We start from the raw sequence: 19,066 nt of genomic DNA on the forward strand, positions 1-19,066 counted from the left end.
CTTCTATTGTTAGAAATGTATTTCAAAATTCTCACTAATTTTTGTGGTGGATAGTCGTATATTTAGATCTTTTTTCACATCTCTGGTTGTTTTGGTATAAATTGCTGAATTTCTGGATCAAATGTATAAATGTTGTTTATCATCTGTTCTGTATTGCCAAATTGTCCTCAAAAAAGTTAAACCAGAAGAAGTTTTTTTGTTTACCTTTGCTTCTCCCACGTAGGGTAAAAAAAATTCCTCTTCCTAACCTGCTCGTTTTGACTTGCTTGCTTACTGTGAAAGATTTTTCCTTTAGAATTACGTAGAAATTGAAAAGGAAACAATTTGTATAGAATATTTATTTACTACTTTATTGTACTATCTGACTTTCTCCCTAGGTATTTTGATGACCTTAACTTTTTTGATCTCGTTTCATTTAATCATGATTTCCTTTGCTAGTAAAATAAAGTTGGAAAGGTAAGAGGAAACGTGACTATGACAGTAGATTTTTGTTGTCAAAAGCCAAGAAACTGAGTATACATAACTTCACCCTCTTGCCCTTAGCTGTTACTGTCCTTATTAGAAAGGAACATCAGGCAAAGCATGAAACTGCACAATGCGATAGACAGTGTGGGTTATAGTGACAAGACACGGGACAGCCGACGAAAGATCCGTAACAGCATTTCTTTTCTGTGATTAGCCGCATAAACGAGGACCTTTCTTTTACATTTTGTCCATTTGTTTATACATTTCAATGGGCTAGGTTATATAAAGGCATCATTTAAGGAAATAAAGGAAATAAATTTGCATTGAATTACATAAAATATTTAAAATGTATTTAAAAAACTCATAAAGTTTATATATTTCTCAGAACAGTAGATAATTTTGTACATTGCTGTAAAAGATTTTGATTTTGAAGTACTGTTTATACAATTGAAATGTCAAAGTATTGAAAAGAGTTCTGCTAGGTCCAATGGATCTCATCTGAGATTGTGCATTTAATGAAATCTGTTGCATTTAAGAAACAAAATTGGATCTATCTATCTGTCTCTTTTATTGAGGTATAATTGACATACCGCATTATATTAGTTTCAGGTATACAACATAATGATTGAATATTTGTGTACACAATTGATCTGTGAACAGCACAGGTTGGGTCCACTTACATGCAAATTTTTTTAGTAAATATACATTTGGCCCTTCGTATATTCAGGTTTTGCATCCAGGAATTCAACCAACTAGGGGTTGAAAGCAGTATTTTCTATCTGTGGTTGGGACTCTGGGTGTTGAGGACTCACTGTTTGCACTCTTTGCACTGTTCTGTACCATTTTATGTAAGGGACTTGAGCATCCCTGGATTTTAGTATCCGCAGGGGGTCCTGGAATTAACCCCCTGTGGCTACTGAGGGACTGCAGGTAAGTTTTTAGGAAGTCTTAAGTTATATGCCACTTTGAGTTACTTACTAGTGTTATTATGCAGGCCTTTAAATACGGAACAGTGAATGCGTATAAAACATAATATAACTCATTAAATTATAACTATTGTAGCAATTATATAATAATTATTTAACTATTAGACAGTGTATCCTCACAGGTGTGCTTTTAGGTCATCGTCTATATCTGCAAAATGTATGTCACTTAGTTTCCTTTTTTAAGAACTAAGTTTTCCAATACTTAAAGAATTTCCTGGTTTGATTGGTAGTGATAGTTCTGATGTGTTGTTTTGGATGATATTGTAATAATGAAATTTGTCACCATTTGGAAGGTCAGTGTAACTCAGGGACCAGTATTTGATTTTTCTAAAAATAAATTTTATTGGGGAATATTGAGGAACAGTGTGTTTCTCCAGGGCCTATCAGCTCCAAGTAGTTGTCCTTCAATCTAGGTGGAGGGCGCAGCTCACTGGCCCATGTGGGAATTGAACCAGCAACCCTGTTGTTCAGAGCTCGCGCTCTAACCAACTGAGCCATCTGGCCGCCCCAGGGAACCAGTATTTTCAAAATGACCAATGTGTGATGTTACAAACTCATGATGGATGAAAAGATCCATTCAGTGTGCAAGACAGACCAGTGGATTTGAATGTAACAGAAATAGAAATTTCATTGTTAGGAACTTGTATTCCACGTGGTAGCCTTAAGAAACTAGCACTTGTCGCTCCAATGTTCATTGCAGCTTTGTTTACGGTGGCCAAGACATGGAAACAACCAAAATGTCCTTCGATAGATGAATGGCTAAAGAAGTTGTGGTATATATACACAATGGAATACTATTCAGCGTTAAGAAAAGATGATATAGGAACATTTGTGACAACATGGATGGATCTTGAGGATATAATGCTAAGCGAAATAAGTCAGACAGAAAAAGCAGAGAACCCTATGATTTCACTGATATGTGGTATAGAAACCAAAAACAAGACAAACAAATGAGAAACAAGAACTCATAGACACAGACAATAGTTTAGTGGTTACCAGAGGGTAAGGGGGTTGGGGGGAGGGAGATGAGGGTAAGGGGGATCAAATATATGGTGATGGAAGGAGAACTGACTCTGGGTGGTGAACACACAATGGGATTTATTGATGATGTAATACGGAATTGTACACCTGAAATTATGTAATTTCATTAACAATTGTCACCCCAATAAATAAAAAAAAAAAAAAAAGCAATTTCCTTAAAAAAAAAAAAAGAAACTAGCACTTGTCAAATTTGGGTGTAGTATCAAAAAACAATATCCACAATTATTTAAAAAGGCTACTAAAATATTTACTGCATTTTCAATTACATATATATATGACATTTTACTCAAATTTTTCAATTACAACATATGACTGAGTGCAGAATCAGATATGAGAAGCTAGTCATCTTCTGTTCACAATATTTGCAGAAATGTAACAGTGCCACTTCTCTCACTAAATATTTTTTGTTTTGGATAATATAGTTATTGTTCAACAAAAGCTATGTTAACATGTAATGGGCTTTAATGTTTAATTAAAACTTTTTCAGTCTGTTTTCTAAATATCAAGATTGGTAACTATTCACAGACATAATCCACATAAACAGAATCTCTTTGAGGTCCTCAGTAATTTTAAGAATGTAAAGGGAGGCCCTAATACCAAAAAGTGTAACAACTGTTATTGTAGATCACGCTCATTTACCATGAAGTCAGTTACATGAAACAAGAGGAGTAATTTTCATTGCTATATATTCCAATAGCACCTATTTATTTCTGTTAGAAAATTAAGATGCAAATACAGACCCGAACTTTCTCCAAAAGCTGTGGAAGAGACTGAAACAAAAAATTCTGAAAATTCAGTTCTTAAAAAAGAAAACTAAATGACATACATTTTGCAGATATAGACGGTGACCTAAAAGCACACATTGTGAGGCTACATTGTCTAATAATTAAATAATTATTATATAATTGCTACAATAGTTATGATTTAATGATAGTGTATTATGCTTTATACGCATTAACTCTGTTCCTCATTTAAAGGCCTACATAATAATACTATTAAGTAACTTGCTGTTGGTCACACAGTAAGTTTTAAGAGCTGGGTTTCAAGGATTTCTTTTTGTCTTCTCTAAAGCTCTTACTCTTTTTCCTTTATCATGTTCACAGCAGCTGGGTGTACAAGTTTCAGCTTTCTATAAACGGTTTACAAGATCTTGTGGTAAGAGTTGTTTTTGACGACGAGGCCAGATAAAGACTTTTCTTCAGTTTTAGTTTGATAATTAAGGCAAGAAGGTGGTCTTCCAGAGCTTTAGAGAAACAGTGCAAAAATGAATGAACTAAGCTGAAACAATTTGCTGGACACTGACTTCCATCAGTAAATTACAGCCTTCCTAATTGACTTGGATAGTTGAAAAAATGAATAGGCAGCATGATTTGTGTTCTTTAGGCTAGTTCTCAATTTAATATCTATTTACTGTTGTGATCATATTTCCAGGTTTCTCCAGTGACAGTGATCTGATATCTCTTACTGTTGATGTGGAATCTCTTGCTGAGTTAGATGATGGAATGGCTTCCAATCAGAATTCTCCCAGTAGAACTTTTGGTCTCAATCTTTCTTCGGATCCTTCAGCACTAGGGGCTGTTGCTTCTGACAGTGAGCAGAACAAAGCAGAAGAAGAACGGGAAAATCGTAGCCTCTTTCCTGGCAGTTTAAGATCCAAGCTTGGCAAGAGAGATTATTTGGAGAAAGCAGGAGAATTAATAAAGCTGGCTTTAAAAAAGGAAGAGGAAGACGACTATGAAGCTGCTTCTGATTTTTATCGGAAGGGAGTTGATTTGCTCCTAGAAGGTGTTCAAGGTACAATTTTATCTGTATTAATATGTTTTAGCATGTTCTTATGTTGGTATCTGGGGGAAAAAGCGTATACGTGTAACTATGTCTCTTGTATAATCCTATGTAAAAACAAGACAAAATGAGAAATTGCTGAAGATTAAATTACCTAAATATGGTTATATGCTTTTAGTTGCACGACAGTAGCAGGGATACTTAACTTTCTACTTTGATCAATTAATCAACAAAAATAGGATGTAAAAATAAATCAAGTCTCCACGTGTTATATGAAGAATAGTCTGTTTTTTCCTGACATGACCAGTGTTCACCAGCCTTCAGCTCTCACAGGAGTGTTCACAGGGATTCTTTAGTGCATTTACTCAATGGCTTGAAGAGATGAGATGAAATGGGCTTTTAAACTAAGAGTGTAAAGGTTCTCGGATTTGCCTACTGTTCTGTTCTTCGTTAGTTGCAGTAAATTCTCAGGTAATGAATGGTGGTGACATGAAGAGCGAATGTTTCTGCTGAATGTAAGAACTTACTTTTTTTTTTTCTTTCAAGCATCAATTTTTAGTTTAATTTTTTTGCCTTTTCCTTCTCTAAACAGAATGAAGCATGCTGCAGTTAGTTACATGACTTTCTGAACACAAGAATCAAAGGTTGATGGGAACTTCTTTCGAATGGTTTTCTTTCCAGAAAATTATCATTTTCACTGTTTGTCTTTTACTTGTCAGGACCATTGAGATGACCACAATCTCCTGTATTTTTAACACTGTTTTGTTATCTGCTGGTACTCTTTCCGTCACTATGCCTGGTGTCCTGTAGTCTAGAAGCCTTCTGCCTTCCTCTTCCTAGACTATAAACTTTCAGTCTTCTATTGTGGTATAGAGATGAGTACTTGGCTGTGGGGAGTGGAAGAGGGAGTGTGTGTATTGGTGACCTAACTGCTTAACTAAATTTGACTAATTTTCTTATTTTTAATCCTTCACTCTCACTTTTAGGCAGCTTTCTTGAGTTTCCTGTCAGTAACCATTCATCCATCTTCTTTCTAGCTTCTAAAATTTTGTTACTGCTATATCTTTTCTTTCAATCTCTTTGTTCTTGTGGGAGTTTTGCCTTAAAAATAATTCTTTTACAGCCATATTAGTGGAGTTTCAGAAGGGAGCATTCCTCATGGTTTGACTGATACATGATTTTGATAACAAATTTTTGATTTTCAAATACTTTCATAATTCTTTTGGTTTTTTGTTTGCTACTGGAGAATTCTGCTAAAGATCTACTCATTTTTCCGTGTCTTAACTTTCATTTTGGGTTGGGGTTTTAAAATAATTGTAAAGTATCAGCTCTGATATTTTTCCTTTTCAGATAATTTTTGTGCTAAAACATCAGTACACTTCATAATGTTACCACTTGATGGCACCAGAAAAATAAAAATCTTTGCTTCAAAACGAGAATTATGGATGCATATCAGCAAATAACAAAAAATATATCATTTGAGTTGCTTTGTAATTATGGTGAATTATTTCTCCAGTAGAACTTGAAACCAAACCTCCTAGACCTGTATCTTAAGGAATGTTACCATTTAAACATATTTTTCCTATTTAATGTGTACCTGTCTTTTTGAAACCACAATATCCATTCCTGCCCTGGATTGGTTTTTGTTAATGTGCTGTCAAATCCAAAAAATTGTAATATAATAATTGTTTTTAGCGTTTTTGTGTTTATTCATAATGTGATCAATTTTTGTTCATATAAACTGTTAGAACCATAATCACAGAGTTTTAATTTTAACCAATATGTAAAATAACCTCTGTTTCAGTCCCTGTGGTTAGACATTTAACTATATGTCAGATACAATGTCAGGGCAGTGCTTCTTGTCCATGGACTGTATTTAAAAGTATTCCAGTCTCCTCTTAACAGACACATGGACATGGACGTTATTTAAAAACATTCCCCCCCCCCAGTTTTAATGAGATATAATTGACATATAACTCATTGAATTAAAGGTGTACAACATAATGATTTGATACATGTTTATATTGTGAAATGATTACCGTAGTAAGTTTAGTTAACATGCATTATCTCAGATAGCTATAAATTTTTTTCTTGTGATGATCAACTTTTAAGATCTACCCTCTTAGCAACTTTCAAATACACAGTACAGTATTGATAACTGTAGTCACTATATTGCACATTACATCCCCAGAACGTACTAATCTTATAAATCGAAGTTTGTAGCTTTTGACCACCTATTTAATCTACCCTCCATCCCCTGCCTCTGGCAACCACCAGTCTGCTCTCTTTTTCTATGAGTTCAGTTTTTTTTAGATTCTACATACGAGATCATTTGGTACTTGTCTTTCTCTGACTTATTTCCCTTATCATAATGCCCCCAGTGTCCATTTATGCTGTTGCAAATGGCAGAATTTCCTTCATGTTTATGGTTGAATAATACTCCGTTATTTATGTATGTGTGCACACCATATTTTCTTTATTCATTTATCTGTTGATGGATGTGTAGGTTGTTTTCTTGGCTATTGTAAATAACACTGCAATGAACATGGGAATGCAGATACCTTGTCAAGATAGTGGTTTTGTTTCCTTTGGATATATACCTAGAAGAATTGCTGGATCATATGGTAATTCTATTTTAATTTTTTGAAGCACTGCCACACTGTTTTCCGTAGTGCCTGCACCAATTTACATTCCTGCCAATAGTGTACAAGAGTTCCCTTTTCTCCATATCATCTTAAATACTTATTACCTTGTCTTTTGATGATAGCCATTCTGACAGGTGTGAGGTGATATCTCATTGTGGTTTGATGTGGATTCCCTGATGATTAGTGATGTTAAGTACTTTTTCATGTACCTGTTGGACATCTGTATGTCCTCTTTAGGAAAATGACTATTCAGTTCCTCTGCCCATTTTTAAATCAGATTGTTTTTGTGCTATTGAGTTGTGAGAGTTCTTTATTTGTTTTGGATACTAACCTCTTATATATGATTTGCAAATGTTTTCTCTCATTTACTAAGTTGCCTTTTCATTTTGTTGATGATTTCATTTACTGTGTAAAAGCTTTTTGGTTTGATGTAGTCCCACTTATTTATTTTTGCTTCTGTTGCCTTTGCTTTTGGTGTCAAATCCAAAAAGTTATTGCCAAGACTGATGTCAAGGAGCTTACCCCCTATGTTTTCTTCTGGGCATTTGTGGTTTCAGGTCTTATATTCAAATCTTTAATTCATTTTGAATTGATTTTTGTGTACTGTGTAAGGTAGGGGTCCAGTGTGATTCTTTTGCATGTGGCTGTACCATTGTTTGAAGAGACTATCCTTTCCCTAGTGTGTATTCCTGGCTCCTTTGTCATAAATTAATTGATCATATACGTGTGGGTTTATTTCTGAGCTTTTTTGTTCCATTGATCTGTGTATTTGTTTTTACGCCAGTAGCATACTGTTTTGATTGCTATAGCTTTGTAATATAGTTTGAAATCAGGAAGTGTGATGCCTTCAGTTTTGTTGTTCTTTCTCAAGATTGCTTTGGCTATTTGGGTTCTTTTGTGGTTCCATACAAATTTTAGGATTGTTTTTTCTACTAATGTGAAAAATGCTGTTGGAATTTTGATAGGAATTGCATTGAATTCATAAGTTGCTTTGAGTACTATGGACATTTTTAACAGTATTAATTCTTCCAACCCATGATCATGGAATATCTCTCCATTTACTTTTGTCTTCTGTTTCTTTCATCCATGATTTGTAGTTTTCAGATCTTTCACCTCCTCGATTAAATTTATTCCTAGGTATTTTATTCTTTTTGATGCAATTATAAGTGGGATTATTTTTTAAAATTTCTTTCTGATAGTTTGTTTTTAGTGTATAGAAACAAAAATGATTTTTGTGTATTGATTTTGTATCCTGCAACTTTACTGAATTTAATGATTAATTCTATCAGTTTTTTGGGGGGACTCTCTAGGGTTTTCTCTATGTAATATTATGTCACCTGCAAATAGAGACAGTTTTATTTCTTTACTACTGACTTGGATGTGTTTTACTCCTATCTCTTGCCTACTTGCTCTGGCTGGGATGTCTAGTACTGTGTTGAATAAAACGGTGAAAGGGGACATCCTTGTCTTGTTCCTCACCTTAGAGGAAAAGCTTTCAGTTTCTCACCATTGAGTGTGATGTTGAGTATAATGGACACTGTTCTTTCATTTGGGGGAAATGTGAGATGACTTGACATATATGAGCAAAAGGGATTATTTCCTTGGGGAAAGTTTGTTCTAGTGTGTCAGACCTGTTACCGGAACATCACTGTAACCAGTAATAGCAGTGAGTCATTTGAATTTAACTCTTGCTATAAGAATTGTTACCTGTGACCTTGGTTTGGATTGGGATGCTTTGTAATATTTATTTCTGAATATCTGATAATCCAGAGGAAAAAAATCTTCCAGAGCTAAGTAGGAGTGCTTTATATAGGGGTTCTTATGAGTTGGCAAATTTTGTTATTCTAAATAGGAACTATTCACCCTAACTATTCATCCTAAAGGAGTTGTTTGTAGATCTGAGTAAGAGGGCTTGATATTTTCCTTAACTGGTGTTTGCACAGCTGAGACTAGATGCAAAACACAATAGCAGATCTCTTTGCCCATCCAGCAGAGAAAAAGTATACCCCGATAGTGGTAGCTTTGAATTCTCCTTTTGAACCTGACACTTTACTTACTCAATCTAGAAATGGCTCTTGAAATTAAGATACCGTCTACTCTTCTAAGTCATCAAGTCTTTATGGATTTAAGAGAGAAAGTCCAAGTTAAGATTGAAGGAAACAGCTTGAATCTTTAAAGAGAATGTCTTAGTACATACCTTTTCATTTCTGTCTTGTTTATATATTTCTGTAAGTGGCTGACATGATTTATCTGTATTCTCAGTGTGGATTTATAGGAATAATTGTGATAATGTCGAGTGGTAAATGGATGACATAAAGGTATTAATGAAATGTTTAAATAACAACAATTTATTATTTATCACGTACCTGTCACTGTGCAAGGGGTTTTTCCTAACGTTATTTTTAGTTCTCAGAACAAGCCTATGTGCTGAACTATGGCTGATCATACTGGACTTTGTCTTAGGACACCAAAATTTAGAGGGTGTAGACGTTTAATATAATGATTTTAAAAGCTGGGCACCTAGTTAGCAAGAATAATTATTTAAAACAAGAAGCTGCCAGATGGTGAGGATTATTAGTAACACCCATTTGGGAACTACGTTATGAACTGCAGCATTGATTTGAGAGCCGCTCTTTTTTCAGTGTGTTCTAGGTGCCAAATTTTTTTTCACTGTGTTCTAGGTGCTGGTTTACTCTGTAAGGTAGATACTATAATCCCCATTTTACAGCTGGAGAAAACCAGGATTTATATAAAGCAAGCATTTGCTCAGTGGCACAAGCAAGTAAGGGTTTCAGCCAGGATTTAAATCTGGATATTTTTGAGGTCAAATCTTGTCTTCTTTCCATAATGCCATGCTGCTTCTCACACATTTCTCCTCTTAATTAGACTAGCTTTTCAAAATGGAGAGGCGACAAGTCTTTTCCAGTATCAAATAATTTTAAACTGTATTTTGAGTGTTTATTCTTCTTCTTTCTACCCATTTGTTTGCTCATTCTGTCATCTATCCATTCAGTTGACATTTCAACAAGTTTTCGTTACTTATATATACCAAGGTATTGTGACAGTGAATACAAAATAGTTTTTTGTAAAAATATAAAATAGTGATGGTCCTTCAAAGTAAGATCCCCTTCCCTCCCCTCTCCTGCATATATTATGAACCTCAGAATGAAAAAGAGTTCCTGGATGTTGTTGCTATGTCTATCTCTCTCTCTCTCTCTCTCTCTCTCTCTTTTTTTTTTTTTTTTTTTTTTTTTTGGATAGTTGATATTTTTGACCAGTGAGACTGGTCAAAATATATAGTGAGACTATTTCTGATGTTATGACTCAACTAAGAGATGCACACAATCTTCTGCAATTTTCATCCTGGTAAATGGTATAATAAGCAATATCAAGCCATTTTTTATTTCCCCCGTCCCTGGGTACATGTGTGCTAGGTTCTCAGGAATGGCCAGACATACTTCAAAAACTGACTTAGTGTGCTGAGGTACTGCATTATTCGGGGTTTCTTACTGGGTCTTGACTATTCTTTTTTTTCCCATAATGAGGAATAAAATCCCTGGAGAAACCACAAACCCACATGTACTTCTAAGTATATGAGAAAGGCAGTAATGAGTCTGTGTTTGATAAAGGGAAGCAAGTCATAGGATTTCTTATTGCTGAATTTCAAAAGTAAAAATGTATAGGTTTAAAAATAAAATTAATTTAGCTTGTTTGTGGTATTTTTTTTAAACCACTTTATTTTTAAGGGATTGCCCAGTTCAGTACAAAATTTGGTATAGAGTAAGGCTAACAAAACCAAACGCTGTATTTTTAATAGGCATTGGTGGTGGGATCTTCTTGCCTCCTAATGCATTGGCTCCTAGCTTTTTAAATTTATGCTCACCTTTGACAACTTTGTTGTTCTTTTCAATTTTGTTTTAACTATTTGGGTCCCCTTATAACTCAATATAAATTTGAAAATCACCTTTTTAAAATTGAGATGTAAATGACGTATTTTTATTTTTTAAATTTATTTTTATCTAAATTTTTAAAGAAAATCTTTCTGCCAAAAAGGCTGTTGGAATATTGATAGGGATTGTATTCAATCTGAATACATTTGGGGAATATTGCCATTTAAACAATATTAATTAAGTCTTCCAATCCGTGAACACAGGATGTGCCTTCTTCCATCTTCAAAGCCCACCATGTTGTATCTGTTTGACCATTCTCCCATAGTTACATCTCACTCTGATCTTCAGGAAGAAAAGATGATCTGATTTTAAGGACCCAGGTGATTTGGTGGGGTCTACCCTGATAATCCAGGATAATTATCACGATTCTTACCCTTAATCACGTTTGTAAAGTTGCATTAGCCCACAAGTTTCTGGGTTAGGACATGAGCATGTTTAGGGGTCCATTAGTCTGCCTACTGCACTTGTGAATTACTTGTAAGTATATCATAAGTATACTATTTAATTTTCTAGCAATTGAGATTTTTCAAATTATCTTTCTGTTATTCATCTCTAGCTGAATTTCATGGTGTTCAAAGATCTTTGTCTGAATGATTTCAGTTTTTGAAATTTCTTGAGGCTTTCTTTATGGCCAAGCCACCCTGCCTATTTAATCATTTTAATACAAGGGATGCTTGCTACATTCAAAGAAGTATTTGAGGGTTTCATGGTGCTTTGTATAAATGATGGCTATGATTTTTTTGTTCGTAGGACACTTTCTTGCCTTTTAGTAGTCTCTGCCTTGTTTTTGGTAGTTAACCAATCATTACAGAATAGTCACTCTGTAATAGTTGATTATAGAATAATCTTAGGTACATGTGATTAAATTGATTTTTGAACTATATGAGATGTCATTAAATTATTCTCTGATTAATGAAAGCATATCTGTTTTATTGGCTGTTGGTGAGAAAGCTCACAAGTATAGTAAAATCTTGCTGTAAGATAGTTGAATGAGTCCTGAACAGTGATAGCTCCTTCCCCTACAAAAGAAAAGCACACTATAGGACAATAAAGAACAAAGACTTGTGTACCAGGACAAATAAAAGAGGTAAGAAACAGAGAACCCCAAATTGGATTTTTGTTGTTGTAATTGATTGGTTTGGTACTTGGAGGGGGAACAATACCCTGACTCTGACTTTCATTGTTAATAAAAGACCTATTTTGACCCAAGTAAAAAAAAAAACAAACAAGATGAGATGGAATAAATGAGAAGAGGCAAAGATGTGACATGTAAGTACATGATAATAATCCCTTAAAATGAAATGATCCAGTAATACAGGAATTTGCATTGTGATCCAGGCTGTGGTTCAGGAAGAGGGAATCAGATGAATCCTGGCAAAACTCCCAAGTTGAAGAGATGAGCTGAGAGTCTAGTACTACCAAAGCTAGAATTCACAGTTAGAACTTGCAGGACCATTGCCTGATGTCCAGTATTTTATGTAAAGAGGAGATGATAGTATAGAGATTCTGAGAGTGTTCCCTGGAATATTCAGCAGAGTATTGATTAGTGCATGGATGTGGGGAAAATATCCAAGGCCAGGGAAGGGGTACACTGAAAGGTTTAGGGGAAACATTCTGGTCACTCCCATAGGGCTGGGAATAATATCTTTTCCTAACAGGTAGTCTCAAAAACCTTAACCATAGGGCACTGAATAGAATACTCAGAAGAATCTTGCCTCAGTGATGTGGAATAATAGCTGTACTCTAGGCCCACTTTTACAAATCTTAGAAGCAAGACCCAAAAGGATCAAACTTCTCCCAAGAAACATAACTGTATCTCAGAACATTTGTATCTCAATAATATTTGTAGGATTAGAAAAATACCCACTACCTAATAATATAGAATTCACAATGGCTGGCATATATTAAAAATGTTCTATTCATTCAAAGAAGCAGGAAAAATATAACCTATAATGATGAAAAAAATGAATCGATCAAAACCTACCCAGAAATGACACAGATGTTAGAATTATCAGAGAAGGACTTTAAAACTTATTATAACTGTATTCATTATATTCAAAATTTAAGTAGAGACATGGAAGATTTACAGAAGATCCAAATTGAACTCATAGCGATGAAAGCTACAGTATTAGAAATGAAAAATACAAGGAATGGGATTAGTGGCAGATTAGATATTGTAGAAGAAAGGATTAATGAGCTGGAGGATATAGCAATTGAAGCTATCCAGAATGAAACACAGCTTAAAGAATAAAGCAAAAATTAATATATAGCATCAGTAAGCTATAGAACAACTTCTTTATGTATGATTGGAACCCTTGAGAAAGGAGGAGAGGGAGACAGAAAATTATTTGAGTAAATAATACCTGAAAGGTTTCCAAATATGATGAAAACATTCTACAGTCATGTGCTGCTTAACAGCAGGGATATATTCTGAGAAATGCATCATTAGATGATATCGTCATTGTGTGAACATCATAGAGTGTCACAAACCAAGGTTGTGTAGCCTACTACTGTAATTATATGTGCTATACTTTTATGTGACTGGTATTGTAGTACGTTTGTTTTAACCAGCATCACCACAAACACATGAATGATACTTTGCGCTATGATGTTATGATGGCTATGTCACTCGGTCACAAGAATTTTCAGCTCCATTATAATTTTATGGGACCACCATCATATATGGGGTCCGTCATTGACTGAAACGTTGTTATGTGGTGCATGACTGTATAGGTCCAAGCAGGGCAACAAACTCCAAGCATAAGAAACATGAAAACTACACCAAGCCATATTATAAACAAACTACTCAAAACCAGAGACAAAATCTTAAAGATAAAAGCAGGCAGGAAAAAACATGTAATTAAGAACAAGGATTAAGAATTTCCTCAGATTTCTTGTCAGAAACAATGCAAACGAGAAGAGTTGATTAACATCTTTAACATATAGGAAGAAAAAAACCCTGTCAACTGAGAATTCTATACCTAGTGAAAATATATTTAAAAAATTAAGGCAAAAATAAAGAATTATTAATTGGGAGTCATGGATATGTTCATTACAGTGAACATATCTTGGTTTTCGAACGTAATCCGTTCTGGAAGACCGAGTTCTGAAATGTCCGAAAACTGAGGCACAGTTTCCCCATAGAAAATAATGCAAAATGGTTTAATCCATTCCAGACCTTTAAAATCAACCCCTAAAACTGCAATTTTAAGCATGAATTTTACTATCTAATGATACCATAGATCCATAAAATTTATGGCGTTCATAAACTGAAATGTTCATCAATCGAGATGTTGGAAAACTGAGATACTACTGTATTTTCATTTTGATGTCTCTCTTTTTCTTGGTTGGTCGAGCTAAATGTTTGTTAATTTTGTTGATCTTTCCAAAGAACTAACTTGATTTTGATTTCTCCGTTTTCTTATTTTTTATTTTACTGGTTTCTGCTGCTTCCCCTACTTTGTTTTTGCATAGTTTGTTCTTCATAGTTTATATTTCATCTTAAGAAGTGGAAGCTTAGGTCAAAAAGATTGGAGATCTTTTCAATATGTTTAAAGCCATAAAGTCCTCCTAAGCACTGCTTTCATGACAGCCCATAAACTTTGATATGTTGCTTGCATTTTCATTAATCTTGACATACTTCTAATTTCCATTGTGGGCTTAGTTTTGACCTATGTGTTACTTAGAAATGTATCTTTAATTTTCAAATATTTGTGAATTTCCCAAATTTTCTTTAGTTGTTGATTTCTAGTTTAATTCTCTTGTGGTTGGTGAATATACTTTGTATGATCTAGATTCCTTTACATTTATCGAGGCTCATTTGTTTTGTGGTCTAGCATGTGGTCTGTCTTGGAGAATGTTTCATGTGTGCTTGTAAAGAATGTGTCTTCTGGTGTTTTTGAGTGGAGTATTTTGTAGATGTCAGTTAATTCAAGTTGGTTGATATTGTTGCTCAAGTCTTCTACATCAGTGCTGGTTTTCTGTCTCTTTGTTTTAGCAATTACTGACACAGCTTTGACTGATGTTTAATTGTTTGTTTCTCCCTTTATTTCTGTCAGCTTTTCCTTCATCTGTTTTAGGATACTTATTAGGTGCATACATGTTTATAACTGTTATATCTTCTTGATTAATTAAACTTTTAAACATACAATGTCTGGTTTTGTCTGTATTAACTTTTTTTTTTGGAAAACTATTTTGTTGGATATTGGTATAGCTATTCCACCTTTCTTATTTTTTCATGATATCTCTTTTTCCAGCCTTTTACTTTCAACCTGTGTATTTCTTTGAATCAAAGTGTTATCTACTGTAGACAAGATATAGTTGGATACTAAAAAAAAAAAAAAAAAAAATTCAGTCTTGTGATATGTTTTTTGTTTTGTTTTTTAATTTTATTGTGGAATATTGGGGAACAGTGTGTTTCTCCAGGGCCCATCAGCTCCAACTTGTTGGCCTTCAATCTTAATTGTGGAGTGCACAGCTCAGCTCCAAGTCCTGTTGCCATTTTCAATCTTAGTTGCAGGGGATACAGCCCACCATCCAACGCGGGAATTGAACCGGCAACCTTGTTGTTGAGAGCTTGTGCTCTAACCAACTGAGCTATCCGGCCGCCCCTCGGGCAGCTCAGCGGCAGCTCATCTTCAATCTAGTTGTGGAGGGCGCAGCTCACTGGCCCATGTGGGAATCGAACTGGCAACCTTGTGGTTCAGAGCCCGTGCTTTAACCAACTGAGCCATCTGGCCTCCCCCTGATCTCTATTTTTTGATTGGCATGTTTAATCCATATACATTTAGTGTATTTAATACAGGGGTGTCCAAACTGCGGCCCGCGGGCCAACTGCAGCCCCCGATCCATTTTTTATTGGCCCGCAGCAAATTCCAAAAATATCTTTAGTTTACTTAAATAAACCAGGTGAGGCAATACGTACTACACCTTGAGTGAGTGGCCCGGCTGTTTGTGTATTTTACCGCATATGGCCCTTGGTGAAAAACGTTGAAAAAAGTTTGGATACCCCTGATTTAATAATATGGTTGGGTTTATGTCTGCCATCTTGCTATGTGTTTTCTATTTGTCTCATGTCTTGTTTTTTACTACCTTCTTTTATGGTAAGTAGATATTTTTCTAGTGCATCATTCTCTATATATTAGACTGTATCATTTTGAGTTTCTTATTTTCTGTAGTGATTTTTTGAAGATTACAGTAATAAGTATTTTAACTTACAACATCCTACTTCAGAGCAAAACTATCTTAATTCTAGTAATATGTAGAAACTGCTTTTAATATAGCTCCGTTTCTGTTCTGCTCCTTTTTGCTAGTATTTTCATATATGGTACATATTTATGTAAACCCTACAGTGTTGTTTTATAATTATTGTTTAAATGTACTTTTAAACTAATTTGGAGAAGAAATGAGAAAAATATTTATACTGTTTGTTATATTTGTGTAATTTCCTTTACTCAGTTTCTTTATTCAGTTAGATTTGAGTTCCTCTGTGGTGTCATTTCCTTATTTTCCCGGCAGTATTTTGTGTAAGGTAGGTTTATTACCAACAAATTCTTTCATTTTTTATGTGGGAATGTTTATTTTTGCCTTTATTGTTAAAAGGTAGTTTTCCTGGATATTGGATTTTTGTTTGGTATTTCACCACCCCCCCCCCTCAGCATTTTAAATATGCCATCCCACTGCCTTTGGTTTCCATTTTTTTTGGTAATAGGTGAGTTGTTAATCTTGTTGAGATTCCCTAATACATGATTAATTTACACATTTTGCTACTTCCAAGATTTTCTGTTTTGGCTTTTGACAGTTTAGTTATTATGCATTTATGTGTGGATCTCAAGTTTATTCTTCTTGGTGTTTGTTGTTTCCATGGTATTTGATGACCTTCGTGGGTGTGTAGGTCAATGTTCATCATATTTGGAGAAGTTTTCAGCTGTTATGTCTTCAAATTTTTTTTCTGCCTTTCCTCCCCTCCCCTTCTCGCTGTTGTTTCTTGGACTGCATTATGTGTATGTTAGTGTTCTTGATGGTTTCTACAGGTGTCTGAGTCTTGTTCTCTCCTTCCCCCCTTTTATTGTTTAATTTTATTCAGTCTGGATAATGTCTACTAAGCTGTCTTCAAATTTGTTGATTTCTTTTTTCTGTCAGCTCAATGTGCTGTTGAGTACTTTTTAACAGCAGAATTTCTGTTTGGTTTCTTTTTTACCATTTCTATGTTTTTATTATTAATCTGTATCTGATGATTCATTGTCTTTGTACTTTTAAAAATTCCTTAAACATGGTTTCTTTTAGTTCTTTGGACATATTTATAATAGTTGTTGGAAGTGTTTGTCTACGAAGATTTACATGTAAGTTCTCTCTGAGACAGTTTCTATCGATTGCTTTTTCTTTTTATGAGCCATACTTGTTTCTTTGCATGTCTCATAATATTTTGTTGAAAACTTGACATTGTAGGTAATATAGCAACTCTGGACGCTAATATCCCCCCGGACCCTTGGCCAGTGATTATTTAGATATTGTGCTTAAATTGCATGAGTCATTGAGGCTCAGTCATTTGCTGAGAGTGTCTGTGTGGGTTAGGGCATTCAAAATTCAAGTCCGTCCTGGCATATCACATACTTCAGGAACGTCCATTTTAGGACGGTTATTGGTATGTTTTTAGTTTTTGCTTATGTTAGGCCTCCCATTCACTAGGAATGAGCGAATCGCTGGAGCCCTCTATGGCCTCTTCTGTGTATATGTATAACTTTCAAGATGTTGGAGCTTATCAAAGCACACTATGACTGTCTTGTTTTCTAGATTTCCCTGCTAAAATTTTGGCTTGTCTGTTGTTTGTCATTGATTGCTGTTGATTTCAATAGCATGGAGCTTTTCACTGGAGACAAATCAGACCAACTCCCTCCAGCAGCAGGAAGGCTGTGCTCCTCGCATCTTCTGTTGCGTTGTGCTAGGGGATGGGTGGGAGTAGCTCCATGTTAAAACCCTTGCTTCTCTTAGTGCTTACAGTTCAGTACTTCTTATATAAATATTTCCCAGTTTGTTGTATGTGTCTAGTTAGTTTCCAGAATTGTTTTGATAATTTTGACTACTTTTGTCCGGGGAGAGGTTTTGTCTAGCTTCTCACTCTGACATTCTGGAAGTCCCACCCTCTGTCATCATTTCTTTAACAACTTTATAAATGGTTTTTCTGCTTCTGTTCTTGCTTGATTCTAATCCATTCTTTCTCTGCCAGTAGTCTGAGTGATCTTTTGAAAATGGAGTCTAATCATGTCACTTTCTTGCATTTAAACCCGTTGCTTTGAGGATGAAACTTAAAGAAACTTAAAGACGGTCTACAAAGATATGAATGATTTGGCTTCTGCCTCCCTGTGCAGGCCCATCTTGAACCATTCCTTTTCTCTTATTCTTCTTTAGCCACAGTGGCCGCTGTTTAACTCCTAGAAGGCACCAAAGTCCTTCCCAAATGTCAGAACTTTCACATAAGGTGAGCCCTGAGTGTTTTACTGGGCTGCTTCAGTTGACACCCCTCCTGGTTCATCAGGTTGGCAATTTCAATGACATTTCCTAAAGGAAGCCTTTCCTTACCTCTGTTCAGACCAGAATATATTTCCTGAACTTTGCTGCACACTGTTTGCTTCAAATACTTATTGTATTTATAATGAAATAATTATGTGTGCACTTATTTATTGAATGAACATGTATTTACTTGTAATGTCCTTGAAGGCGGGGAATTTTCCATTATTGTGTCTTTTAGTATAGTGTCTCTTACATAGGAAATTCTCTATAAACATTTTGGAATGAGAATGATTCTAAAGATAGATATAAACGGGTGCCTGACCAGTAGAAAGAGAAAGCTTATAGGGAAGGATTCTGGAGGAGGTGATAAATAAGCTGAATTTCAAAATATGTGTAGGAAGTAGTTTGTAAAAATAGGCTTAAAATGCCCCGTCTGGTATATCAGTACAATATTCCTCACAGACATCGGTGTATTTGTCCTGAAGGTTTGACAATGTGTAGAATTCAGCCATTTGAAATAGCATTCATTATATGCATTATTACCTTTACATTTATAGCTATATAAGCAGTGGAATTCAGTATTTAGACTTCTTGCATAGCTGATCCCGAGTTTGATTTCTAGTTTTAATAAATAAGCTTCTGTCTTGTTGCCCTTTTTGTCTTGATCATGTATTTTCTTATTGCAGAA

General features: G+C 34.9%; 1 protein-coding gene across 8 annotated transcripts in view; it reads left to right on the forward strand.

Moving 5' to 3' along the window:
* RPS6KC1 (ribosomal protein S6 kinase C1) overlaps positions 1–19,066 on the forward strand; it is a 141,881-nt gene that overhangs the window by 45,249 nt on the left and 77,566 nt on the right. For 6 of the 8 annotated variants that reach the window (XM_081026974.1, XM_081026978.1, XM_081026979.1 and 3 more), the window contains one exon: positions 3,924–4,286. The exons of the other annotated variants lie outside the window; for them this stretch is intronic. In XM_081026974.1, the coding sequence (XP_080883100.1) occupies positions 3,924–4,286 (363 nt within the window). The remainder of the gene's footprint in view (positions 1–3,923; positions 4,287–19,066) is intronic. 8 annotated transcript variants of the gene reach the window in all.

This window comes from Rhinolophus hipposideros (assembly GCF_964194185.1).
Source record: "Rhinolophus hipposideros genome assembly, chromosome: 19".
NCBI classification, from domain to species: Eukaryota; Metazoa; Chordata; class Mammalia; order Chiroptera; family Rhinolophidae; genus Rhinolophus; species Rhinolophus hipposideros.